This window comes from Psammomys obesus, unplaced genomic scaffold, assembly GCF_907164565.1.
Source record: "Psammomys obesus unplaced genomic scaffold, mPsaObe1.curated_primary_1811, whole genome shotgun sequence".
NCBI classification, from domain to species: domain Eukaryota; kingdom Metazoa; phylum Chordata; class Mammalia; order Rodentia; family Muridae; genus Psammomys; species Psammomys obesus.
In genome coordinates this window covers 47,123-71,957 of record NW_026596176.1, presented here as the reverse complement: position 1 = coordinate 71,957, position 24,835 = coordinate 47,123, and the positions used below count along the sequence as shown (strand labels likewise).

The 24,835-nt window shown below is 49.5% G+C and overlaps 2 protein-coding genes across 6 annotated transcripts; both read left to right on the top strand.

The window, feature by feature from the left end:
• Positions 1–951: 951 nt before the first annotated feature.
• Positions 952–4,946, top strand: Ccdc106 (coiled-coil domain containing 106). Of its 4 annotated transcripts, none has more exons than XM_055595644.1 (6): positions 952–1,227; positions 1,824–1,897; positions 2,032–2,136; positions 2,228–2,404; positions 3,673–3,885; positions 4,391–4,946. In XM_055595644.1, the coding sequence occupies exons 1-6, from the start codon at positions 959–961 to the stop codon at positions 4,705–4,707; spliced, it is 1,155 nt and encodes a 384-aa protein (XP_055451619.1). In that variant the 5' UTR covers positions 952–958; the 3' UTR covers positions 4,708–4,946. The 4 variants fall into 4 exon arrangements, with proteins under 4 accessions (XP_055451619.1, XP_055451622.1, XP_055451621.1 ...); XM_055595647.1 differs by having other exon boundaries at positions 1,772–1,897; XM_055595646.1 differs by having other exon boundaries at positions 1,727–1,897.
• A 1,363-nt stretch (positions 4,947–6,309) lies between these two features.
• U2af2 (U2 small nuclear RNA auxiliary factor 2) lies at positions 6,310–24,639 on the top strand. 2 transcript variants are annotated; one of them, XM_055595643.1, is made up of 12 exons: positions 6,310–6,505; positions 10,693–10,828; positions 11,567–11,611; positions 11,892–11,995; positions 12,335–12,486; positions 13,736–13,852; positions 14,703–14,841; positions 19,329–19,408; positions 19,484–19,606; positions 19,874–19,960; positions 20,201–20,449; positions 23,890–24,639. In XM_055595643.1, the coding sequence occupies exons 1-12, from the start codon at positions 6,457–6,459 to the stop codon at positions 24,022–24,024; spliced, it is 1,416 nt and encodes a 471-aa protein (XP_055451618.1). In that variant the 5' UTR covers positions 6,310–6,456; the 3' UTR covers positions 24,025–24,639. The 2 variants fall into 2 exon arrangements, with proteins under 2 accessions (XP_055451618.1, XP_055451617.1); XM_055595642.1 differs by having other exon boundaries at positions 19,874–19,972.
• The last annotated feature ends 196 nt before the right edge of the window (positions 24,640–24,835 follow it).

Here is a 24,835-nt window from a genome sequence, read left to right as displayed (position 1 = left end):
TAGTGTGCAGGGCACTCTGATGTATCTTGAATGTAGAGTTCACCTTGCTACATGTACTGCTCTGCAGTTTGAAACACAGATGGAGGGCAGGTGCCTGCCTCTGGACTCGCTGACCCAGGCTGCAGTTTATTTGTAAAAGTGAAGCACAAGGGTGAGCCCCTTAGTCCCTTGGCTGCAAGGTTAGTTTAAGCCATGCTTCCATTAGGTCTCTAGAACCCCCAAAAGGGTACTGCTCCTGAACCGGAGAAGCAGCTTGGAACCTTGCTGCAGGTCTAATAAACATGTCTTCTCAGTCCCTTTTCACTGCCTGTTTTGTATCAGATGCAATTAGCCTCTTTACATGACTTCTTTTGGGGCGGAAGGGAGAGGGGGAGTGTCTTAAAGGCTGTGCTTCTACTTCCCAATCTGACTTCAAATAATACCAACATCGCTTGGATCCTAAGCCCCAAGAGTGGCACGGCTCTGGGCTGAGCCATTGGTATGCCACACCATTGTATCCTCGCAAAGACCCTGGAGAATAACCTCCCACTTAACAGGTGAGTAAACTGAGGCTATGGAGAAATGAGGCGGCAGGGATTGGAGTGTAGCTGTTCCACAGGCGGCTACGGTGACGACCCATACTTTGCAGAGAATTAACCATCACACAACCTGCTCCTCTTGTTCCTTAAAACCTTTCCGTGGATGGGGTGGGGGTTATGCCTGGCTGAGGCGTCTCAGGACTAGAGGTGTGTGTGTACTAACCAAGCTCCTTAGGGATCACTAAAGAGGGACTCAAGTTTCATTTCAATTTTCCTTACTGCCTCAGGCCTTCTGACTTCTCCCGGCCTGCTGGGCACATAGCCACTCACCTGGAGGACTCCGGGAACCGCGTCAGCTGTGCAGGATGAGAATTTCATGAGGATCCCTGCCTGGGCTTTGGGAAGGGCGGGCAGGGGGTGGGGTGGGGTGGGTTTGGGGAATGTCGCAAGGGGCTATCGCGCAAGTGCGGCCCCGACCTCCGCGCAAACGGCGGGCCTCACCTGGCTCTAGGAAGAGGCGCGCCAGGCCCTATCCCGTGGCCAGGTCTTTGCGCGCTCGCTATCCAGTTCCGAGAATCCCCCTCCTCTGCCGCTGCGCCCGCTTACTGGTGGGTGGGCGCTTCTCTTCGCGACACTTTGCAGACGCTCCCCAGCGCTGGGCATGGGCGCCGCCACTGCCATCGGTCCCTAGGCTGGAATCCGTGCGCGGGTGGGTGAGAGCCGGGCCTCGGCCCTTGTACCCTGAGCAACCAAGGGCGGGGAAATGATGCCCACGGTCGACACCCCCATGTCGGTTGCCTTTTCTGGGACCCTTTGCCACGGTCACCCCCTCCCACTTGTGGGACAAAGGGCGGGGGCGCATCCCCACGCGTGACCTTTCCCGCACTGCGCACGCGCCCAGCTCCTATTTCGGGGGAGGAATGGGCGGCTGGGTTAGGGGAACGCTTGCAGGATGGACCCCTACCCCGAGCGTGGAAGTTAGGGGTGGTTTCTCCCTTCCATGGTTTTGGGTCCGGAGATGGCCCATAATGAGGAGCTTTTTTATTCCGGCCAAAGTGTCCCTGTGGTATTGACCCCATGAGAAACCAATGAATCTAAGGGCTGAGCTCCTTCATAACCAAGAGTCCTCTTGCTGAGGCCCTCGCTCTGGGTACACACTTTAGAAACCTCAGTGTCTGTCCAGAAGTATGGGTCCTTTCCTCCCTCAGACAACGGCGCCAAGCCGGTGATCCCTCCTTACTCCGGAGGAACAGGTACTCCAGCTCTCCCGGGGCTGACTACATTTGGCGACCCGTTTCTGTCCAGTGCTTCTGAGTGCTCAGCTGCTGGGTCTGCAGAAAGCCTTGCTATGAATGACCGAAACAACCGTAGACGGACAAGTGAGGCACTTGGGAGCCCTTTCCTTATTCTTGGCCCGACATTCTGGTTCCCTCTATCCATGGGGCACCTATGGTTGGGGGTGGTCTGTAAGTCCAGGCCACTTCTGGGGTGACGCACGGTGGTCTCTCTCCAGTGAAGGACGAAGAGACCTTTGAGCTCCCCATCCCCTTCAAAGAGGCACCGCACTTAGACTCACAGATCTTCTACAGTCTGAGTCCCTCTCGGAGAAATTTTGAGGGTGAGCTGAGAAGGGGGCACGGAGGAACAGGATTCAGTGTGGGTGGGTACTGCCTCATCTTGGGGCGTGACCCCCACTCTCATTTTCCCAGATCTTCCAGAGGCCAGCTCTCCAACCCTGGCCCTGATGAACAGCGTTAAGGCCCAACTGCACATGGCCCTTGAGAGGAACTCGTGGCTGCAGAAGCGCATTGAGGACCTGGAGGAGGAGAGGGACTTTTTGCGCTGTCAGCTGGACAAGTTCATTTCCTCTGCCCGGATGGATGCAGGTGGGGGTGGGGACACACAGTCCTCAGGACCTGCAGAACTCGAGACCCACTGTTGGGTGGACCGGATGGGTCTTGGCATTTTACCCTTTCGCTAAGGCCCATGCTTATTTTAGGGCTTTCCCCAGCCATTTCCTTCTTGATTTCAAAGACTTCTCATTTTCCTCCTTGTCATAGACTGTCCCATAACTCATCAGCCTCGACTTTGGCATAGCTGTCTCCCCGAGTCTAGATTTCCAGCCCAGGTTCCTCATCTTAGGGGAAATGTCCCTTACCTCCTTACCAGTAGGTCCACTGTAGTCTGCTGGGTTCCTCAGAGGGCCTTTTCGGCACCCTAGGACTTCTGAATGATCCATCAGAGGTGCTCTAGAATAATCGGTGTCCTGACTTCCCACCACTCTGTTCTATATATCTTGGTTAATGTTGCTTATTCCTCAAAGACTGTGTGGTCTCAGTACCTGTTGTCCTCTAACCTCTGCGTCAGGATCCTTGGGCAATTTCTACCACCTTACCTTGTTCTAATCTATGACTATCATGGTGGTGTTACCTCTTCTGGGCGGCAGGATCCCATCTCTTTAGTAATTGGTGTTGGCTATTCCTGGCCCTCTCCCCGGGCACACACATTCTAGGCTGCCCTTCTCAAGATCTCTTAGCTCAGGTCTTGGAGAACTTAATCTTTATTCAGGCCATTACCCTGTATCCAGCAGAGCTGCTGGCAGGCTTTCTCATTGGCAACAATGACAAAAGCCCCAGCAAAGGACCCCAGCAAAAACACCTCAAAGGTGTTTTGAGGGTCTAGGTTACTGAGGGACCCAGCATTGGGGTGGGGACCAGGTATGCCCCTCTTCCTACACTGAGAGCTCTGTCCTGGGAGACTCCATCCTTCAGAAACTCAGTTGGCTCTCTGTCCAGGGGAAGGTAGTTAGCTTTATCCAGTACCCAAACTGAACTCTTGACCCAATCCTCCACCCAGAGGCCTTGTCTGCCTCTTAGAGTTTGACTGTACTCTCTGGAGGCCCCAGGATATGTTTCCCTTTCAGGACCCCCCACCCTCGTCCTGAATAGTCGAAGATCCTCATGAATTCCCTGAACCAGTTTCAGTCAAGTTCAGAGCCTAGAAAAATGCACCCAGTATTTCCTGATTCCCAGCTGGCTCTATGCCATTCAGCAAAGCTAATGTCTCATTCTGAGGACCTGGCCTCCATTTTTTCCCCTCCCACTTAGGGCAGTGATAGGACATTGTGTCACAGTTCATTTTTGTCTCTCCTCAGAGGACCACTGCCGGATGAAGCCTGGGCCTCGGAGGGTTGATGGGGAGAGCCGGGCTGGGGTTGGGGGAGAAGCCTCAGACCCTGAGTCGGCAGCCTCCTCCTTCAGTGGGGTGTCGGAAGAGGGCAGTGCCAGTGAAAGGAAGAGGCAGAAGCCAAGGGGAAGTACTGGCCGGAGGCGATTTGGGAAACCCAAGTCACGAGAGAGGCAGCGGGGTGAGTGGGTACATGTGATCGGTGTGTTGAAGGTGGCCACCCAGTGTGAGTTCTAGTTATGCCCTAATGTCCCCATATACAAAAGGATCAGACCCAACTCCATCTCACAGCCCTATGTCGTCCTGAGTTAACTTTAAATTTCGGCTTATACCATGCAGCAGTCAGTTCTGTTTCCTCATCAGAAAGGAGGCCTCTGGGCATATCTCCTAGGTGGCCACATGTACAGCCTTTTCTTTTCTCTGGTGTTCAGGCCTGCCCTCAATTTCTCCATTTTTTTGCTCAGGTCTCTCCTGCTTTCCATTGTGTTCTCCCTTCTCTTCCTGTATGGAACTCCTCCACTTCCTTGATTTATTTCTTCCTTGCTTTCTAATCTGTGTGCCTTTCACCCTATCTTTCTTCCTCATGCCTGCCCTCCTGTTTCTACCTGGGTCATCCTCAACCCATGCCTCTGGCCCCACATGGGTGTCTTTCCCGTCCTCCTCTTTCTGCCCTTTTTGTCCTGCAGTGAAGGATGCTGATGGGGTCCTCTGCCGCTACAAGAAGATCCTGGGCACCTTTCAGAAGCTGAAGAGCATGTCCAGAGCCTTCGAGCACCACCGTGTGGACCGGAACACGGTGGCACTGACCACGCCCATCGCGGAGTTGCTCATTGTGGCTCCAGAAAAGCTGGCTGAGGTGGGAGAGTTCGACCCATCCAAGGAGCGCCTACTTGAGTACTCCCGCCGCTGTTTCCTGGCACTGGACGAAGAGACTCTCAAGAAGGTGCAGGCTCTTAAAAAGAGCAAGCTGCTCCTGCCCATCACCTACCGCTTCAAGCGGTGATGTCACCGCCCCACACGCCTCCCCACCCAGGAGACCGATGGCCAGGGCCAGGCTTCCCCGGGCCAGAAGCTGCCCTCCTGCCTCTCCGCCGCACACGCTAGGCACCCCATCTCCATTCCACTCCTCAAGGGCTGCCGGCTCGGCCTCGCTAGCCAGGAGTAGCCCATCTGCATCCCACGTGAAGACAGAGCATTATTCAGAAAATTTAAATTAAAGAGACATGAAAAATTTTCAATAAACCGGGCCCCAGGTCTTCCTAGAAAGGGGGTGTGCCGGAAGGGGGTGGCCGTCTCCATGGAGACGGGTACAGGGGCATTCTGGCAGGAGCCTTTAGAGAGCTTGGGGAGGACAGGGTGTAATTAGCCCCAGGAGGCAGAGGCGGAGAGCGGAGCAGCAGACTCTTCCGGAAGAAACTTTTAGGAAGCTGACTCTAAAGAGCGGCGGCTGGGGCACCGATTCAATGACCTTTAGCTGAGCTGGCCTCGTGAAAGGTAACGGGCGGAGTGTGGGCTTGTTTTCGCCTGCCCGCTCGCCAGCCGGGGGTCAGGAGAGTGCAGTCCGGTAGGTGGCACGTTCTGCGCTTGCGCGTAAGGACCCGGCAGTGGGCGAATTAACGCGATTACCAAGGCAACCGGGAGAGCGTAGTCTGGTTTAACGGTTTTGGAGTTCGTGCACACCAGGGAGGGGTAAGGGGGAGATCCCGCGCAAGCGCAATGTGGATTTAGAGTGGCGGCTCCTCCCTAGCGCTGGAAAAACGTGCCTCAGACCGCTACGCAAGCGCAGACACCCCTTTCGCCGCCTCTTAAATCACCGTGCGCAGGCGCTCAAAGTCGCGCTTACAACCTAGGCAGCGGCCTCGTACACCCTTTGCCCCACTGCTGCTACTATCCCGTACACCTTCCTCGGTCCTCCGAGAAGTCGGGCTTTCTTCCGTTCTCTCCGAAAGATCCAGGTGCCGAGAACTGAGACCCCGCCCCTCTTCTGCAGCTCTCTGACCCACCTCTCATCTGTTCTCGAAGCCGAAAGGAGCCGAAGCAATGGCGGAAAAAGCCGAACTTCACCCCTGAGCGTGAGACCTTCCCGAAGCAGTGGCGGAACGGAACGAAGCTCTCCGGAAGGGGCGGAGTGACCCAGTGGAACCTCCGGAAAGAGCCGAAGATTAGAATCGGGCTTAATCTCTTAAGGGGCCGTGAGCGAGCGCTGGAAACCTTCGGAAAGAGCCGAAGGCCTGGACGGTTAGGATTGTTGGAAGTGACCGACTGCTTGGGCAGGCCCAGCGAGGGGTGGGACAAATCTCCAGAGGAAGCCAGAGACTGAGACGGTTTGAGGTGTAGGAAAAACCCGGGTCTTTAGAGGGGACTGGCGTAGGGGAACGCGAGGACCCACGCAATCCTCCGAACGTTGAAACGCTCCTCTCCGAAAAGTTACCGAAACTTGGGCAGCCGGTGAAACCCTCGCATCGGGTGACTTACGGGGCAGCAGCCGCCGCCGCCGCCGCCGGCAGACTTCACGGTCTACAGTCCGAGAAGAGCCGACAGACTTCGGAGCTGAGCTCGGGGCAGTTCGGGGGGGGGGGGGGGGCGGGCGGGACGAGGGGCGGAGTCGGGGCGGGGCTGTGGGCTTGATTAGGTCGGTGACGGAGCGCCGGCGGGGGCCGGAAGTAGCCGGAGCCAGCGGCGGAAGTAGCCTAAGCGGGCGGGCGGCAAGGCGAGGCGAGAGCTGCACAGGGCCCTACGCGGCCGTCTAAGCATGTCGGACTTCGACGAGTTCGAGCGGCAGCTCAACGAGAATAAACAAGGTGAGGGCGCTGGGGTTGTGGGGTGGTTTCTTGCTTCGCTCCGTGCTCCCCTCCGCCATTTCCCCCTTGTTCCTTTCCCTAGGCCCGCATGATGCCCCCCCACCCGGTCAGTGCCGCGCGCGCTTGCTCACGTGACCTCCCCTTCTCGGAGCTGAGGGAAGGGGTGGCGAACGAGGCTCAGGGCGCGTGCGCGCAGCGCTATCCCGCGCCCACGTGGTCCCGACGGAGGCGGTGCGTTGCGTCGCGTTTGCGCGTTGAGAGCGCGCCGGATTCCTCTACCTGAGGTTTTTTTTTTTTTCCTTTTTAATTTTTCTCTTTTATTTGAGAAAGATGAATTAGGTCTCAATTCTCCGTTTGTCTTTCGCCTTGGCACTTCCGCTTCCGGCTGGCGTACTTTTCCTTTCTCCACGCCCCCTTTGTTTCCAAAATGGCGGTGGTGAGGCGCCCCTCCCTCCCCCTTCCTTCACGTGGACTGGCGCCGCAATCCTCCTGTGCTTGGAGGATTCGGAGCCTCCTCATATGTGTACATACATGTATATAGTTTGGTTTCTCCAGAACGCTTCCGTCTCGGTGTTTCTGTGTCAGTGGCCGGTTGTGCGGCGCCATAGATAAAAATGTGTCCGACACCTGTTTGCCCGCCAAAGGGGGAAGCCTCTGCATTCTTTGTGCTCTGATGGGCAGAAATCATATATGCCTTGGGGTTTTTGGCGGCCGAGAATCTTCTTGTTTTCCATGTCCCCAACAACCCCTAACCCTTGGGGTTTTAGGCAACCCCCAAGTCCTGCATTATTCTAAACTCAGGCTTAGACCCAATCTCAGTATAGGGATAAGAAGATAGTCAACAAAATGGGAGAGAGGGATCTGGCCCGTAGTGGGTTAGTGAGGTAGGTGCTCCTATGGCAGATCCTATACTGTGGATCAGGAAGAAAGGCTCTGTCGGTGCTCGTGGGTTTAGGGATCCCGAGGAAAGAGTTGAGTTGAGTTATAAGACATCCATCCCTACAATCTCTCTCTCTCTCTCTCTCTCTCTTTTTTTTTTTTTTTTTTTTTTACTATTTTGGTTTGAGACTTGAAGGGCTTACAGTTTTTTTTTTTAGGCTTGAGGTTTAAAACTCTTGTGTTCGGAGTACTGTTGACACATTGAGAATTCTTTGAAATGAAGCTGGAATTGAGAGAGAAACTGAAACAGTACACATGGAAGAAGTAAATTTTCTGGGTGTCCTTAATGTGTTTGACTGCTTTGAGAAGGTGTACTGCTTAGCACTAGTTAAGAGCTTAGGAGTTGAACATACTGGAGTTCAAATACCGGCATTGATGTTCAGTAGGTATGTCGCTCACCGTTGTATCTGGCACGTGTATGCTGTCACCGAAATTTTGTTAGTAACGGTGGTATATATACTGATTAGTTAAATTCAGAGCTTACTATGTACAGGCAATTTGTTAAGCTCTAATTTTTTTTTCTTTCTTTTTTTTCTTTCGAGACAGGGTTTCTCTGTGTAGCCCTTGGTGTCCTTGAGTCCTTAAACTTGTGAAACTCAGAGATCTTCCTTCATCTGTCCCCCAAGGGCTGGTATTAAAGGCATGTGCTACCTGACTAAATAGTTGTTCACTACTAAGTGAATCCTTTGTAGCAGCCTTCTGAGGACAAAGTAATTTTCTGTTTATTGGGCAAGAAACTGAGGCGTGTAAAGTTCTAATTTTTATTTTCTCTTAAAAGCTCCATGCATTAGTTGGTGGAAAATTGTAGCTGAGATTATACGGAGCAGCACATACATACTATGTGGCATGGATTATGCTAAGTGCCTAATTAGCCGTATTTGTTATTGTGAAAATTGGTGGTCTGTGGCTCAGACCTGATGTTGCAGTTATAAAAGGATGGGGAAAATGAATGCCAAATATTATTCATTCCTGTAAGACCTTGAGACCTGAGTGGTGTAGATTTAACCTTCATTCAAGGAAGAGAAAACTGGATACTTTTTATCCAGAGCTGAGTTCCTCTAGCTCTGACTGCAAAGCCAACAATTCCACTGTGCTCCAAGTGGAGCTGCTTTAGCTGGTCTTTGAGGCTATGGTAGATGACTATTTGAGTCCCTGTTGGTGTTGGAAGGGTAAGGAGCCCTGTCTCATGATGGTTGGCTGGTGGATGGATGCACATAAGACAGCTACAGTATAGCATTTAGAGCAAAGGAAGTTTCCGTTTCTCAACTGTCTTAACTGTCCAGCATCAGTATATGTGAGAAGAAGGTTCCTGCTTTTTGCAATAAAGCTCTACCATCTTGCCACACTTGCTCTGTGTATCTCTGACCCAGCCTTCCTGTATCTCTCAGCTTCCTTAGTTCCCTAAGTCTCCAGGGAGTTTGTCTTTGTCTTAGGCACCCAGTGTTATCACTGCTTCAGCTCTGGAGGTCTTTTTTTCCCCATCAGGGAAGACATTTGGGATTTGTAAATGGCCCCTCTTCCAGAGCTATGTGGTGCTGTGCTTGTTCCAGTATTCCACATTGCTTGCCTCTTTCTAGCTCTTGATTGTTTTATTTTATTATTTGCATGAATGCATGCAAATTCTTTTTCATGCAAATTCCTTGCTTTTAGTCAATTTACCCAGACTCTGGAGTGAGTGTTCTGCCTGATCTTTTATCAAGAATATAGCCTACTGCTTAACTTACTGGCATTACAACTTCAATTTGGGCTTCACCATTTCCTAGGTGTTGAGCTTTAAGCAAGTCATGGTCTCCTCGTGCCTCAGTTTCCTTATCTACTTTGTGAGCCTCTGACAGTTTCCAAAGCAATATTGATAATTAAATGTAAATGAAGATATTCTGTCTTTGCAGATTCAGATAGAAGTATCTCAAGGTTGATACTGTTTTCTTGGGTGCTTTTCTCAGTATTTATGGAGTTAAGATAGATTTCAAATTTTCCTACTTATTGCAGAAGAAAAGTACAAATGTGTGGTGAGTTTAAAATCTACTTTGAAAAGTTTCTCATTGCTTTTTCCTACTGCTAGTTTCATCAGTCAGTACTTTAGGATACACCTGTTAGAGTTTTTGAGAATTTTTTTTTTTTTTTTGAGATAGGATCTCATTTAACTTACTAGCCTCCAACTCTTACTTCCTGTCTCAGCCTTCCAAATGATGGAAATATAATTGTGCCTCATCACTCTTGGCTGTGTTCATTTGTGTGGGTGGGTGATGGTTTAGAAATCAGTGGTACCTTGGAATAAAGGAAATACATAAAGGTGATCGGGGTTTAGCCTCTACCTTGAGGTGCCAGTAATATTGTTGTATTTTTGTTTAAATTGGAGCCTAACTATGTAGGTCTGGCTGGCCTGGAACTTACTGTATAGACTAGGTTGGTCTCAAACTCAAGAGATCCATCTGCCTGCCTTTGCCCTCTGAGGCTTTTTGCCTTTTCTTGCAAGGGTGTGCTCTGTTAGTGGTCATAGCCTTGGAGACAAAGAAGCTAAGGAAGCAGAATAGATAATGAAGGTGCTTGTTTTAGTCCATCCTCCCTTTGGCTTTGAGGAAGTGTGAGGCAAGGAGGGTTTAGTGGTTTGGACTTCAACTTTGGATGACCATCAGTTGAAGGAGGTATCTTTCCTTACTTTCTGTACATTCAGAACGAAGCCCCTCCCTTTTGGAGGGTGCTTGCTCTTCCATTATTTACCTAGTTGGGAAGGGATGGAGTTGAGTTTCCTCACTTCTTAGGGTTATTAGATCCTGCCAGGCACCTAACCCTTGGACCTGATGGTGGGACTGTGGGTACCAGCTGGTTGCAGAGTTTTTTTTCCTGAGGGATTGCTGGGTTTCTTCAGGAAAACATCATTGGGTCTCTTGATTCCCCAGCCTCTAGCCCTGCCCCTCTCAGGGACGACCCTGGGTCAGGCCCCTCAGCCCTCGAGGGGGACCAGGAGCCAGCCTCCTCTGTCTTCTCTGGCTCCTCAGCTCCTCTTGAGCATCTTCAGGTATCTTACACCCCGGGTGCATTTCCAGGCCCTGTCCCTTTGGTCCCTTCAGAGTCCTTGGGGGACTCGGGTGTGGACCCAGGAGGCCTGTTGTCTCCTTCCATTAAATCCCTTCCCTTGGGGGGGGGGGTTGGCTTCCCTGGGTCTTGGCAGAGCCACCAGCACGCGCAGGGTGGGCTGGGCCTACAATTTCTCTGTACTCATCCCATTTCTTCTCATACTTCTCAAGAACGGGACAAGGAGAACCGGCATCGGAAGCGTAGCCACAGCCGCTCTCGAAGTCGGGACCGTAAGCGCAGGAGCCGGAGCCGAGATCGGCGTAACAGGGACCAGCGCAGTGCCTCTAGGGACAGGAGACGTCGAAGGTACTAGAGCTCTGGGACCTGTAGCTGAACCCTCTGTCAGCCTGGGTCTGCATGGTTATTCTGTGTAGGTGCTGTTTGGTCTGCTTTGAATTCATTTTCTCATTTTATAGGATTTCTTTCAGTTTCTCTGTTGGCAGTGTGGGTTGCTGGGGGCAATAGTTCCTGGGGACAGGGAATGAGTTGTTTTTTTTTTTTTTCCCCTCCCCCTCTAAAGGCAAAGCTCTCTCTGTTTTTAAGGGCCCAATTGGTTGTTCTTGCTCTCTGATTCTGTTTGGGGGCTGTATTGGAAAACACTGGCATTGTTCCTTTCCTGCTTTCTTGGAGTTCTGGAGTAGGGCAGTATCTGAATCTTGGGCTTTTAATTTCCAGCTCCGGGCTGTTGGTTGTAGGTGCTAGTTTTGGTATAGTTACTTAGAGTCATATTCCTTTTCTGGGTTACCCTCATTTTCTGTTCCTTCTAGGTAAGGAAGTATGCGCTATGTGAAGAGTCCTTTTCTTCACACAGTCACAGTCGTCTAGTTTCTCCCTGCTTCTCTCCTTGTCCTTACTTTCTCTTTCCTGGGAGTGGTAGGGTTGGGAGGGGTTGGCAGGGCTGAGGGGGCCTGCATGTGAGTGTTCTCGGTCCTGCCTCAGTCCTGCCTCAGTCCTGGGGTTCAGTGATCTTGGTGGGGTATATTGGATGGGGAAGACAGAGGTCCCCAATCATTCCTCCCCATACCTTTCCCTCCCGCCCCCCAGCAAACCTTTGACCAGAGGAGCTAAAGAGGAGCACGGTGGATTGATGTGAGCTTCTCTTCTGTCCCTTCTGCCCCATGTCCACTCCCTCCTCCTTCCTCACCTGTGCGTCTTCCCTGCCTTGCATTCTCACCCTGGCTCGAGCACTGGGGAAGAGGCTCTTATGCCAGTGTCCCTTCCCAGACCCAGCTCTCCCTCCTGGAGAGAGTGGCACTCGTGTGGGAGGGTGTGGAGGTCTGGGAGGTGCTCCTGGCAGGGGACTTGGCAGGCCCATTGTTGGTCAGACTTCGGTTGCCCTGCCCCATTTTCCCCCCCCCCACTTCCCCAGTCGTTCCCCCCGCCATGAGAAGAAGAAGAAGGTTCGTAAATACTGGGACGTGCCACCACCTGGCTTTGAGCATATCACCCCAATGCAGTACAAGGCCATGCAAGGTAGGCCCTTCTCTGCCGTGGTCTGTTGTAGGGGTTAAAGTTGTGTGCGTGTCTGTGCGTGCGCGCGTGTGCATGTACTTGGTGAGACTGAAGGTTCATACCCAAGGGCTTCTGGTACCTACCAAGGGAATCCCTGCTGGAGGAGGAAAGGAATCTTCCATTCTGGGCCCCTTAGGGAGCCAGGGTTTTTAGTAGTGGATATTGGATGGAGCCCTCCTGTTGAGTTTGACTTGGCTAATTGAAGAGCTTTCAGATGAAGTAGGCTGGAGGGTGGGTGGGGTGAGTGTATTCTGAATGGTCCTGGTTTTAGGGTTGCTAATCTCTTTATACATCTTGAAGCTGCGGGTCAGATTCCAGCCACTGCCCTTCTCCCCACCATGACTCCTGATGGTCTGGCTGTGACCCCTACACCGGTGCCTGTGGTTGGGAGCCAGATGACCAGACAGGCCAGACGTCTCTACGTGGGCAATATTCCTTTTGGCATCACTGAGGTACTGCCCTCCTCCTGCCCCTGCCCTCTCCCCTGTTTCCCCATCCTGTTCCTTCCCTCCCTTTATTCCCTCTCCCCAACCTGCACGGGTCAGACTCTGTTCCTGCAAGACCCCCCGGCCCCCTCCCAGATGGACGGATGGAGTTGAGCCAGCCAGGGGCCGGGCTGGGGGTGGCCCCTCCCTCCCTCCTCTTCCCCTCTCCCTTCTCCCTTTCCCCCCCCTCCTCCAGCAACCCAGGGATCAAACACACACATAACGTACTTACCTACATATTGTACCTACGTGTTGGAGAGAGACAGAGAGGGAGACTCGGCACACATACAAACAGACGCACGTCCCTGCAGTTTTTCTGACATGCTCTCCTTTTCTGCCGTCTATCCACATCCTTTTCCCCACATCCCTCCCATGGTCGCTGTTCTTTTATTTTTTATAGTCCTGACCTCCCCCACCCTCCCCCCCCCCCCCCCCCCCCCACCCCCCCCCCCCCCCTTCCCGTGGCACCCCCTGAGAATCCCGAGATCAAAGAGTTGTTTCCATTTCTCTTTAAAGTGAAATATTGTGGGGCTGAGATCCCTCGTAGCAACAAAAAGTTTGCTACCATCGTCGAAGGCAAGTAAGGTCCATTCTGACTTTCTCAACCTGCACTTTGCTACATTTGATAAACCAGCCCCCGGACTCCAGGGCCAGATCCCTCCACATCACTCTTTTCTCCTCCCCTCCCACCCTACCCCTTCCTCCCCTGTTCCTCCACTCCTCCTTGCCCCTGCACTCTACTCCTTGTTCTGCCTCTCTGGGCTCCCTTCCTGTCCCTTTGCTTGTCTTTCTCTTCCTGCTTGTTACTCTCTTGCCTTTTCCTGCCTTGTCTGCACTGGGTATTTCTTCTTTGTGTCATCCTCATGTTTTTTTTTCTCTTGCTGTCATATTCTTTCATCTTTTCTTGAATAACTTTCATTCTAATTTTTTGGGTTCCATGGCTCATCCCTCATGCCTGTCCTGTCTGGCCCATTTGCTCCTGTCTCCTGTCCTTTGGTATTGTTTCCTCTTTGTCTTCTCATTTTTCTCCTGCATTTGTTCCTACTATTGACCTCTACACTCCTGACCCATATTCCACTGTCCCTTTCCCTCCCCCTCTCCCTTCCCTCATTCCTCTCCCATTACCCCCAAACCCCTCTGTGTCTCCCTCTCTCACCCTTCCCCTCCTCTCTCCACCTCCCTCCCCGCCCTTCCCTGTCTCCTATTCCCTCTGCAGGAGGCTATGATGGACTTCTTCAATGCCCAGATGCGCTTAGGGGGTTTGACTCAGGCCCCTGGCAACCCAGTCTTGGCTGTGCAGATCAATCAAGACAAGAATTTTGCCTTTTTGGAGGTGAGCTTTCCAGTGATGGAGTACGGGATAGTGGACCCTGGTCTGTGCTGCCCATGCTGACTGCTTTCTCTGCACCCCATTTTCCTTTTGGTTGCTGGAGAGCCCCGCAGTCCTCATTTTGCCTTATGTCTTCCAATGTTCTCTCTTGCCTGGGAGGCCTGTTTGGTCCCTACTTTATTGTTTATTACTATTATTACTATTATTACTATTATTATTATTATTATTATTATTATTATTATTATTTTGAGATTATTTGACCCAGGCCACACTGATCTTCTAGAGGGCACAATATGCTTCCTCCTATTTGGGGACTAGGCTGAGGCAATTCACTCTAGATGTTTATAAATCACGTTTCTTGGCAGTTACTTTCCAACTCTCTGTGAAGACCTAACTCGACTCTGGGGCCATCCTCTTAAAACACAGTTGAGGTGTGGACATGATCTAGGCTGCTGAAGAGATTTTTGAGTATTCCCTCAGTCTGCACTTGCCCAAGAGTCCACTTTGATTTGTACTTTCGGAGACTTGAGCTTAAATGTCACTTCATCAGAAAGCCTGGGCTGTCATTGTCACCTAAGTCAGTTGGCCTAACTTTTCCATGCTGACTTCTCAGCAATTGGTTCCTTCCCAGCATTATCAGAGCTTGTGTGTTTGCTTTCATATCTGTTGAGTGCCAAGATACTTGCTTTCTATAGTGTGAGCTTCTAGAAGCAATCTTATAGCTCTTCCCATCTAGTCCAGGGTTTGGTACATGACTTGTTTATACAAGAGGGAGGAAAGTTAAGAGTCTTGGGAGCTGGTTTCTGTTCTAGTCCCTGCCTGACCCTTAGCTCTGCTGCTGCTTTTCCTTCAGTTCCGGTCAGTGGATGAGACAACCCAGGCCATGGCCTTTGATGGCATCATCTTCCAGGGCCAGTCATTGAAGATTCGAAGGCCTCATGACTACCAGCCACTGCCTGGCATGTCAGAGAACCCCTCTGTTTATGTGCCTGGTGAGTAGGAATTTATTGGGGTGTGTGTGTGCGTTACACTTCCCTTAACCCAGGTTCCTGCATTTAGCCCAGCTAGAATTGTTTGGAGATGGTGTGTGTGCTATGGCTGTTGATAGCTTGACAGGTGTCCTGGACCTCTGAGGTGGTAAGCCCTGATCTGAGAACTCATAGCTTGTAAATGTCAGAGCCAGGTACAGATCAGAGGTGTTCCTGGGAAGTGTGGAGCTGGCAGGTTGGGCATTGTTCCTGCCTTGGACTCTTGGCCCTAAAATTTTCAGGGCTTGGTGTGTGTGTGTGTGTGTGTGTGTGTATGTATATAGGGACATATCAGTAGTGTGTGTGTGTGTGTGTGTGTGTGTGTGTGTGTGTGTGTGTGTATAGGGACATATCAGTAGACTGTCTCCATAGTTGTGTGTGGTCCTAGCATGTTAGTGTTCACTAATTTCTGTGTCTCTGTCATGTGTTTCGGCTCTGTTTCCTGTAGTTGTATGTAGTATCACCTCATTGGTGATTTAGTATCACCTCTGATTGGTCACAATAGATAATCGGTGTGAAATTTTCAGAAAGGGTCACTGAAAATAGGGTTTGTGTGTGAATTTTTTTTTTTTTTTTTTTTTTTTTAACATTCGCACTAGTCTTTCAGAGTGTAAAGGCTCTATGTGTATCTTCCTATAAGCTGTAGTTTGCTGATCCAGCATTTGGCAGGTAAGATGGGTTATAGATAGATATGTGTAAGCTGTTTGATGCCTTGCTGGGCTTCAGGAAGCACTGGTGCTAGAGTTCTAGCTAAGTGAGTGAGTGAGGCACAGGTCTGAGGCTGATTGGAATTTGTAGAATGTTGGGTCTTGCTGGCTGGTGCTCAGCATTTGTAGGATGCCCATTGGAACCAAGTCACCCCTTTACATAAGAGAAGGGCCATATTCCTGCCAGTGGAGGACTTGCAGTCAGGGCTCCAACTATCGAATGCTTTCTTACTGCAAGTTCTGGTGAGGTTGGTGCTTCTTTCCACTCTTTACATACCTAGGTCTAAAATGAACATGTTGGGGACACAGCTACCTGAGTTCAGCATGCAAGCATGGAAATCTGGACAAGGAGGGCTGCCCAGGGCATGAAGACACACAGAGGGTGGGAATTCCATCTTCCAGGCCTCCTTAACTGAGAATGTAGTACTTGCCAGACAATCTGGGACCTCTGACATAGCTACACAATCTCCAAAGATCCTCTTTGGTACTCACATAGGGAGGGAAAGGATGGGAATAGTTATAAATATATGAACAGTGGAGGTTAAGGAAAATGGGAGCATAGGAATTCAGTATAATTTTCATTGTTTTTATGGGCAGAGGTTGCAGAGCAGTTACAGTGCTTGCCTAGCATACAGGAAGTCCTGGGTTCATTACCCAGCACCGAATAAGACTGAGCATGGTAGTACATGCCTGTTATTACAGCTCTGAGGAGGTGAAAGGTGGAGGTTCAGGAGAAATCCAATTCACTGTAGTACTGGGGATTGAACCTTTTACTAGTTAGGAAGGTGCCTTACCTCTGACCAGGATCCCAAAAAGCCCCTTTCAAGTTGTTAAGTTGAGATAGGGTTCAAGTTTGCCTAGACAGGCCTGGAACTTGAGCCTCCTGGTCCCAGCTGTCTGAGTAGTTGGGATTATAGGCCTGTGCCACTAGGTCCCAGTTGCTCGATGACTTTGGATGTATCCTTTAGTTGAAGCTCTAGAACATCTTGTTTAAACCTCTTGCCACTAAATGAATCATTAAGATTGCTCTTTAATTACATAAATAACCAGCCACCTGCTGTTCTTACTGTGTGGTTTGCCAGGTGTTACCTGTCCCTGGATCATTGGAGTCATGACCCACTGCTTGTTTTTTACAAATAAATTTTGACACACAGGCCTTTTTTGTTACCTATGTTTATTCCTGTTGTCATTGTGGTACTAGGAACTGAACTTAAGAGCCTTTCATGTGCTAAGCAGGTAGTCTGCCACTTGATATCCTCAACCTTTTTACTAGTATTTCGAGGCAGGGTCTCTGTGTTACCCAAGGAGACCTTGAGCTTTTGGATCCTCTTGCATAGTTGGGATCATAGGCTTGTACTAGCAAGCCTGGCTTGAGTTTTTTGTTATACGGTATACTGTGTATCCCAGCCTGGTCTCCCAACTTGACTTTCTGTCCCCGGTATTGGGATCACAAGCATGTGCCACACAACACCTGTCTCTCTTGAGTGTTAGTCACAGTTTGACATCTGCTATAGAATGTGGAATTGTCATTTCACAGAGGAGGAAAGCTATGAATGATGGTTAATAATTTGTTCATGGTCATGAAATTCATAGGTATCCTGGGCTGTACAGGTTTGTCCTGGAGTCCCTGCCTAGCTTTTCTCTGTACTCGTGTTAACCTTTCTGCTGAAAGCATGTAGATACAGGCATAGTTACTTTGGATTATGCTGCTAAGTGGCAAGGCTCTTCCATAGGGAGTCTCTGCTCTGTTTTGATTAAACACTAGGAAGATCACTCGTGAGTCTCTCTGGATGTGCCTACTTGAAGAGGCCTGGCTTTGCAGCTCTGCCTGTGCTTCCACACATCATTACTACTTTGGAGGAGGCAGCAGCAAGTAGAACTCTGCCTTCAGGTCCCCTGTCTTGTTTCTGAACTTGCCCTTCCGAAGGAGGAAAACAGATGTCACTACATAGACTAAAGAGGAAAAGCTTATGATGAAATCCAATAAACTTCTTGATCAATTTACAAACAAAACAGTTTGTAAATTGGAAGGCTGACTTCTTCCCTGGTGAGAGTATGGGCTGGTAATTTTACATTGACATCTTCTGGAGTGGAAGCTGGAGCTCCGTTTCCACGGAAGTGAAGCTCTTCTACTACAAGTGTTAACGCCTTGTATGCCTGGGATTCAGTAGCACAGAAAGCTTGTGTATGTGCCCTGTATGTGGTGTGGTGATTGCCTGTCTTGTAGGTGTAGGCAGAAAAGAATTGAATGCAGCTTGGGTCCTACCTTGTGCTGCCTCTGAGATAGAGCACAGTGATTACCATACTGTCCTTGGGGTGTAGCTGCTGCCTTGCTGCTCACTTGTCAGAGGCTGGTGCAGAGCCAAGACTGCTGAGCTGCCTTTGTTGAGTTGGGCTCTAGAAGTCACCTTTACCTTCTGCATTAAGCTGGGACTTTTGTACCTACTGTGTGAGGTAAATTAAACTTTTTAGTTTTTATTTTGTCTGCATATAAGGCTGTACTGTATGCATACCTGGTGCCCAAAGGAGGTCAGAAGAGTGAGAGTTGAATTTCCCTGGAACTGGAGTTAGGGATGGTTGGGAGTCATCATGTGTGTGCCGGGAAACTGCACCTGGGTGCCCTTCAAGAGCAGCAAGTGTTCTTAACTGCTAAGCCATCTCTCCAGCCCCAGATAGAATTTTAAAGTGCTTGTCCCTGGCTTATGGCAGCCCTGGATATGGCCTGGCTCTCAATGCTTCTGCTTGTCATAGTGGCACTCCAGCTTAGGTCTGTTGTAGTCTATCTGACTCCACTACTGGGATACATCTGGGTTGCTTAGAAGTATCTGAATTGATTCCTGCTGGGGCTAAAGAGTTGACAGTGGGGCAGATGATAGCCTGGAAGATTGATGGGGCACAGTGGTTCAGGCTCTAGGCTATGTCCCTTTAATATCTTACTTGATGCTTTTCTAGATTCCGATGGATCATTGCGCTTAGTATTGGGGAAAGCTGAAAAAATAGAGGCTATTCATAGTTGGACTTTTGAACTGAGGAGTTAAGGCTAGATTGATGCTGGGACCTGATGATGGCTCTTAATAATTAAAAGTGTTAATATTGGTGAAGCTTGTGTGATGTGCTAAGAAGTGTTTGGCCATCACCTATACATGGATCCAGAGTTGAGTAGAGAAGTCGTGCAAAACTCAGTTGATAACCACCCTGTAGTTATATTTATATTGGAGTGTTATATGGATCCTGAACATGCCTTCTCGGTCACCACTGCTGTGGCAGCCAGTACCAAGGCATGTTGTGAGATTCTTCATGTCACATTGCCTCAGAAGGCAAGCCACCCCTGAAGAGGCTACAGGACCCTGAAGGCAAAGGATTGAGCAGCTGAATGAGATGAGATGTTCCTAGATGGTTGTCAGCTCTTAGGGGACTGTTAAATGTTTAATTGTTTAATTAAATGTTTAATGTTTAATTGTTGCTGTTTTATGCTCGTGTACTTGTCAGAAAAAGGGGATGTGTGGACAAGATTGAGATGGGTATATAGTTTAGCTTCCTCCAATCTTTATTGGCTATCTTAGGTAGGATAAGACTTGTGAAGGGGCTCATTGTAGAATTTTTTTTTTGAGACTCATCCTTCTGCCTTACCCTCCTAAATGCTGAAAAGACAAGTGTGTATGTCACCACTCCCAACTTTCTTACTTGGTGTTGGGTGATGACTTTATTGGAGTTGAAGTCTTTATATACCTTTTTTGTCTTTAGGAGTTGTGTCCACTGTAGTCCCAGACTCTGCCCACAAACTGTTCATCGGGGGTTTGCCCAACTACCTGAATGATGACCAGGTAAATCCTCTTCTCCTTTGCTAGCTACCTCTCTCAGCCTGACCAAAATCCTGATGGATTTTTGGGCCTTTGCAGGTGAAAGAGCTGCTGACATCCTTTGGGCCTCTCAAGGCCTTCAACTTGGTCAAAGATAGTGCCACAGGGCTCTCCAAGGGCTATGCCTTCTGTGAGTACGTGGACATCAACGTTACAGACCAGGTGAGCCCTGAGTGCCTCGCTGCTCCTCCGCCTGCCTTTCCTAACCTGCTGTTCCCAAGCTCAGTTCTCGGGCTGGGGGGCTTAATCTGAAGAAGGCCTTGTGGGGACTCACTCCTTTTCCCTTGGTGGCCTCTTCCCAAACTGAACGCCCTTTGCCTTCCACTCTTTCCCAACCAATGCCTGCTGCTTTGGGGGAAATGCTGGACCCCCTGATTCCTGACCTGTACCTCTCCTGCACCCCTTCCACCCTTCGTCCTCTGACCATAGGCCATTGCGGGTCTGAATGGGATGCAGCTAGGGGACAAGAAGCTGCTTGTCCAGAGGGCGAGTGTGGGAGCCAAGAATGCCACGCTGGTGAGCCTCCCGGCACGTCATCTTCCATTGGCTAGAGGGACCCTGGGGGTGGGAAGGGTTGGACGGGAAGGTTTTCTTAAGTTCTGCCCCAGTTTTCATGGGAGGGGATTTGGGCAATGGGTTTTTAAGTGTTTACGTAGAGGAATGATCCCCCTAGTTGGATGTGAGAGGCACAAGTGTGAATGGAGGGAGGCTAGTCTGAGCCATTCTGTGATATCTCTGTTCTCCCTGACCCCACAGAGCACCATCAATCAGACACCTGTGACCCTTCAAGTGCCTGGCCTGATGAGCTCTCAGGTGCAAATGGGCGGTCACCCAACTGAGGTCCTGTGCCTCATGAACATGGTGCTGCCTGAGGAGCTGCTGGACGATGAGGAGTATGAGGAGATCGTAGAGGATGTAAGAGACGAGTGCAGCAAGTATGGGCTGGTCAAGTCCATTGAAATTCCCCGGCCCGTGGATGGCGTCGAGGTGCCTGGCTGTGGAAAGGTCAGGGTACCCTGTTTGTTTTGTGTACTCTCCTTACCACCCTCTGCACCCCTCAATACCTTTCTATTTTTGGCTATGGGTAATTCAGGGGACCCAGAGAGGATCAAGGGACTTGGGCTCTATATTGATGTAACTTGGTTCAAAACCTATTTTTTTCTCTCTCTCTTTTTTTTTTTTTTTCTCTTGTGAGATCCTTTTGCAAGTAGCTTTGCCTGCCTTGTCTGTGAGGTGAAGAGAAAGTTACCACATACCTTACTATGTATCTCATGTGCCAAGTATTCCTTGAAGCTGCATTTGTATTCTCTCAATGACTCCTGAACCTTTTCATAGGGTATGGCACAGAGGTGACAAGCCACACAGAGCGGCATCATGTTTGTGATTTTTATTTCAGAAGCCACTGAGTTATTACTTTTGCACTGTGCTAGGTTTATATAAGTGCTGATGTCCACCTTGGAAGGTGTTGCTGAGGGTTGGTGGCATTCAGATTTGGTGGTGAACAGAGCTCTTAAACACAAATGCCCGTTGGGGACACTGTTGCTAGGGTATTGTGTTGGGAAGTACTGAAGATCGAATTCAGGGCATTTTATACGCTAGCTAGACAAGTGCTTTACCACTGAGCCACATTCACAGGCCCAGGTTCTAGTTTAGATAGGTGGTTAGTAGTTGAGAGGTGGCAGTAAGGCTCAGTGAGGTGAGGTTATCTTGCTATGCAGTCTGTCCTAGGCCAATGGACAGAAAGCAAGAGACCTCAGGTAGTGGCTTGTGTATGTGGTTGGTAGTGGGAATACTCAAAGTAGGGACTTGCTCTGCTCCTGTACAGTTGATTGCTGCATGGCAAGATTGTGGATTAGTGAGAGGAGGGCAGGATGTTCAGCCATTGGTTTCTTGGAACCACTGGTATGGCTGAAAGGGGTATGAGCAGGATTTGTGAGAGAAGAGGCCACCTTCGCAGGAAAAACTGGGGAGGTCCTTATGAACGTGAGGAAGAAGCCTAGAGCTTTCTTGTAGAGGAGTAGGGATTCAAGGATAGATAGAGGAAGGCTGATGTAATGACAGCTAGTACGATAAATGTATGGAGAGGGTCGAGACATGAGTCAGGTGATCTATGAGGGTTTTTTAAAATTTAATTTTATCAGTATTTTTGTTTGTTTTTGTTTCTCTGTGTGTAACCCTGCCTGTCTAGGACTCACTTTGTAGACAAGGCTGGCCTTGAACTCACAGAAATCTGCCTGTGTCTGCCTCCCCTCCTCTTTCTCTGATGGGATTATAAGCATGCGCCACTGTGCCCTGCAAGGTTTCTTTTAATCCGGGAGAAAGACGGTGGTGTGCTTCAAAGTGTGGTCCTGTGCTGGAGGATAGGTATCCTTAGTCAAGAACGTACTACTGCATACAGTCCTGTAAGGTGATATCATTTAGTGATACTAGGTAGTTTGTATTTCCCATAAAATTTGAAGTGGTGAAATTGCCCAGTGACATTCAGAACACATCTCTGTCCATAAGTGACTTTAATGGGCGATGAGAGAAATGGATGAGTTGGGGAAGCTTGATCCTTTAACGGCCCGTATCTTGGTGATAGGTATGGGTTTGTGGAGATGGGGAGGGAGAAGGCCCAGGAGATGCTGAGAAGCATGTGAGAAGCAAGGCTGGTGAGCAGGTGAGCTGGAGGGCCACAGCCAGCTTTGGGCCCCCTGCCTTTGAGGTTACTTAGATACTGTAATGGAGATTGCTAGAAAGCAGTTGGCTGGACAGGTGGGAACGCCAAGTGGGTGAGGATTCATAAACTCACATGTGGGAATTCATAAGGGAAGCTGGACAGGTTTCAGGTGCACCTCGGGAATGAAGCAGAGGCCTTTCGTGGAGGCCACTGGTGGTCTAAAGGAAGATTATCTGGCTAAAAAGCCTCCTGCCTGCTTCTGTGCCAGTATTTGATATGCCACTGTCGGTCTGCTTCAGTCTGGCACATTAATTAATATGGAAGCCTGGCTTAAGGGGGGGGGAGGTTTGAATAAATAAAGGAGAAAGTGAATGCAGAGACTAGCTTCTTGAACAGCTGACTTTTTTTTTTTTTTTTTTTTTTTATTTTTTTTTTTCATTTGAGATAGGGCTTTTCTTGTTTGAGATGGGGCTTTTCTTCGTTTGAGATAGGGTTTTGCTATATTGCCTAGGCTGGCTAGCCTTGAAATCATGGTACTACAAGCATGTACTACTATATGCACCTTGTTATTGTTCTATTCTTAAACTTGTCTTCTAAAAAGCAGAGACTGATACAGATGTTTAGTATATATTACTCAGCTTTAAGTTACTAATATTTTGGGGGGTGGTTTTAATTGTCTCTGCTTTGAGATTGGGTCTTATTGTATAGCCCATGCTGTCCTTGGGCCAGTGAGCCTGAGCCTCTCTGGTGCTGGAATTGGAGGTGTGTATCCTCAATACCTAGCTTAATGTAGTGCAGTACACAAAGCATGTCTCAGAGTTCATCTTAGAAACTTAGCACTACTTTTCAATTATTGACATTTTGGAATAAACAAGTGTTTTGGAGTTTGCCAGTGAATGAGTAGGTGCCACACCTTCTTTGTGATAACAGACATGACTCATTATCTCCCAGGGGCATATTCTGTCCCTAGTTGAGAACCAGTGTGTTAGCCTGATAGCCCCCCCCCCCCTTTTTTTTTTTAAACCAAAGAATGCCATATTACAGCAGTCTTCATTACTTTCTTGGTGTCTAGTCTAGCTAAGTTTTTTCCAAATGTTAATGTCTCCAAAATGTCCAACCCCCGAATTCAGTTGTGGTTTCTTTTCTTTTTAAAAAAACATTTTAAACTTATTTTTGTGTTTCTGCAAGCATGGAACAACTTTCAGGAGAGGAGTCAGGTCTTTCCAAAATTGGTCAAGGAGGTTGAATCAGGATGTGAGAGTTGCACAGCAAGTGTTTTTTACCCACCAGACCATCTTGTTGGTCCCATCAAGTTTCTGTCAGTTTTATCTCATATTCTCTCACTCCATTTTAAAGTCAGGCTGGTTTGTTTGTTGAAGTAGGGCAGTAGTTGTACAGTTTGCTGTGTTAGGGTAAGCAGATGGTTCAAGCAAGATAGATGAATAGATGAGCTTCCTTTAATTTGTTTTGGGCTTGAATTGTAATTTCTGAGCTTTTTTTTACCTACTGTCTGTGGGGAGATCATGACTTGTGGTGGCTTGGGGAGCTCTCTGCAGCCACTTGCCCTATGAACTCCGATGACTTAGGCCTGCCTGTTACCATTTCTGTGATGTGTCTGTTCTGTGCTCTGTTGTTGGGTCTTTGAGAACATTTGGGTGAACACCCTCAAACTTCCTCTCTGCAGTTTGTGGTGAAGTGTTCTCTCTTTTCCTGTGTTGATTTGGACTTCATGCTGACTAGTTGCTGGGAGCCAGCCTTTTCACAGATCTGCCTCTTGTCCCTACAGATCTTTGTGGAGTTCACCTCTGTGTTTGACTGCCAGAAAGCCATGCAGGGTCTAACCGGCCGCAAGTTCGCCAACAGAGTGGTGGTCACAAAATACTGTGACCCTGACTCTTACCACCGTCGGGACTTCTGGTAGAGGTGGTCAGGGGAGGGTGGGGGCAGGGTTGGCTGGGGACTTTCCCCCCACCTGCCTCCCCCTCCTTTCTCCCCTCTGAAGATGATGGGCAGAGGAGTGACAGCCGAATGACAGCCGGCAGCAACTGGAATGGCAGCAATTAAGGGGGGTGGGGGGTGGGGGGCTAGGGCAGGAAGGGGGCTGGGCAAGTGCACACAGGCCCACCACAGATACATGCATCCACACAGACACAGAGGGAAGGGGCTGGGATGGGGACTGTGTGCACAGCAAGGGCGGGTAGGACCCCCACAGCCCCTTCCCAAACAGCCTCTTATTCCTTACACCTCTTTCCTTCTCCCTTTCCCCACGGTAGGAACATAGTGTGTTTATATTTTATGGCCAAACTATTTTGAATTTTGTTGTCTGGCCCTGTGCCCTGCCCTCTCCCTTTGCAGGACCACACCTCCCATCCTCTGGCTTCTGGTCCTCCCTGTTCTACACCCTGGTTTCTTAAGTAGTTGGTTCTTCTTATTCTTTTCCTGACCCTCAGCCCGTGGTCTCTGTCCTGCTCCTCCTCTCTGGCAGTTTCATATTTGCTAATACGAATTTGCTCATTAAACATTTTGTTGTATTTTATTTATGGAGCCCCTTCTGTGTCCAGTGTGTCTGCCCGTCTCTTTCGGTCGTGGGTGTGGAGGGAGGCGGGTCCCACGATAGAGAGTACCCAGGTGCTAGTTCAGACGGTTCCGGTGTCCCAATCTCTGTTGCGGAAGTGACGTAAGTGCATGCGGACGTAGTCCCGTGCGCCGGAAATGATGCTTATACGGGTTTG

What these genes read in the sequence shown, in the direction of transcription:
- Ccdc106 (XM_055595644.1), top strand. Translation starts at nt 959, where the DNA reads ATGTCGCAAGGGGCTATCGCGCAAGTGCGGCCCCGACCTCCGCGCAAA. An exon ending in AGGCTGGAATCCGTGCGCGG is followed by an intron (nt 1,228 to 1,823) that starts GTGGGTGAGAGC and finishes GTTTCTGTCCAG; the next exon opens with TGCTTCTGAGTGCTCAGCTG. An exon ending in CTCTCGGAGAAATTTTGAGG is followed by an intron (nt 2,137 to 2,227) that starts GTGAGCTGAGAA and finishes TCATTTTCCCAG; the next exon opens with ATCTTCCAGAGGCCAGCTCT.
- U2af2 (XM_055595642.1), top strand. Translation starts at nt 6,457, where the DNA reads ATGTCGGACTTCGACGAGTTCGAGCGGCAGCTCAACGAGAATAAACAA. An exon ending in ACATCAACGTTACAGACCAG is followed by an intron (nt 19,607 to 19,873) that starts GTGAGCCCTGAG and finishes CTCTGACCATAG; the next exon opens with GCCATTGCGGGTCTGAATGG. An exon ending in CCACGCTGGTGAGCCTCCCG is followed by an intron (nt 19,973 to 20,200) that starts GCACGTCATCTT and finishes CTGACCCCACAG; the next exon opens with AGCACCATCAATCAGACACC.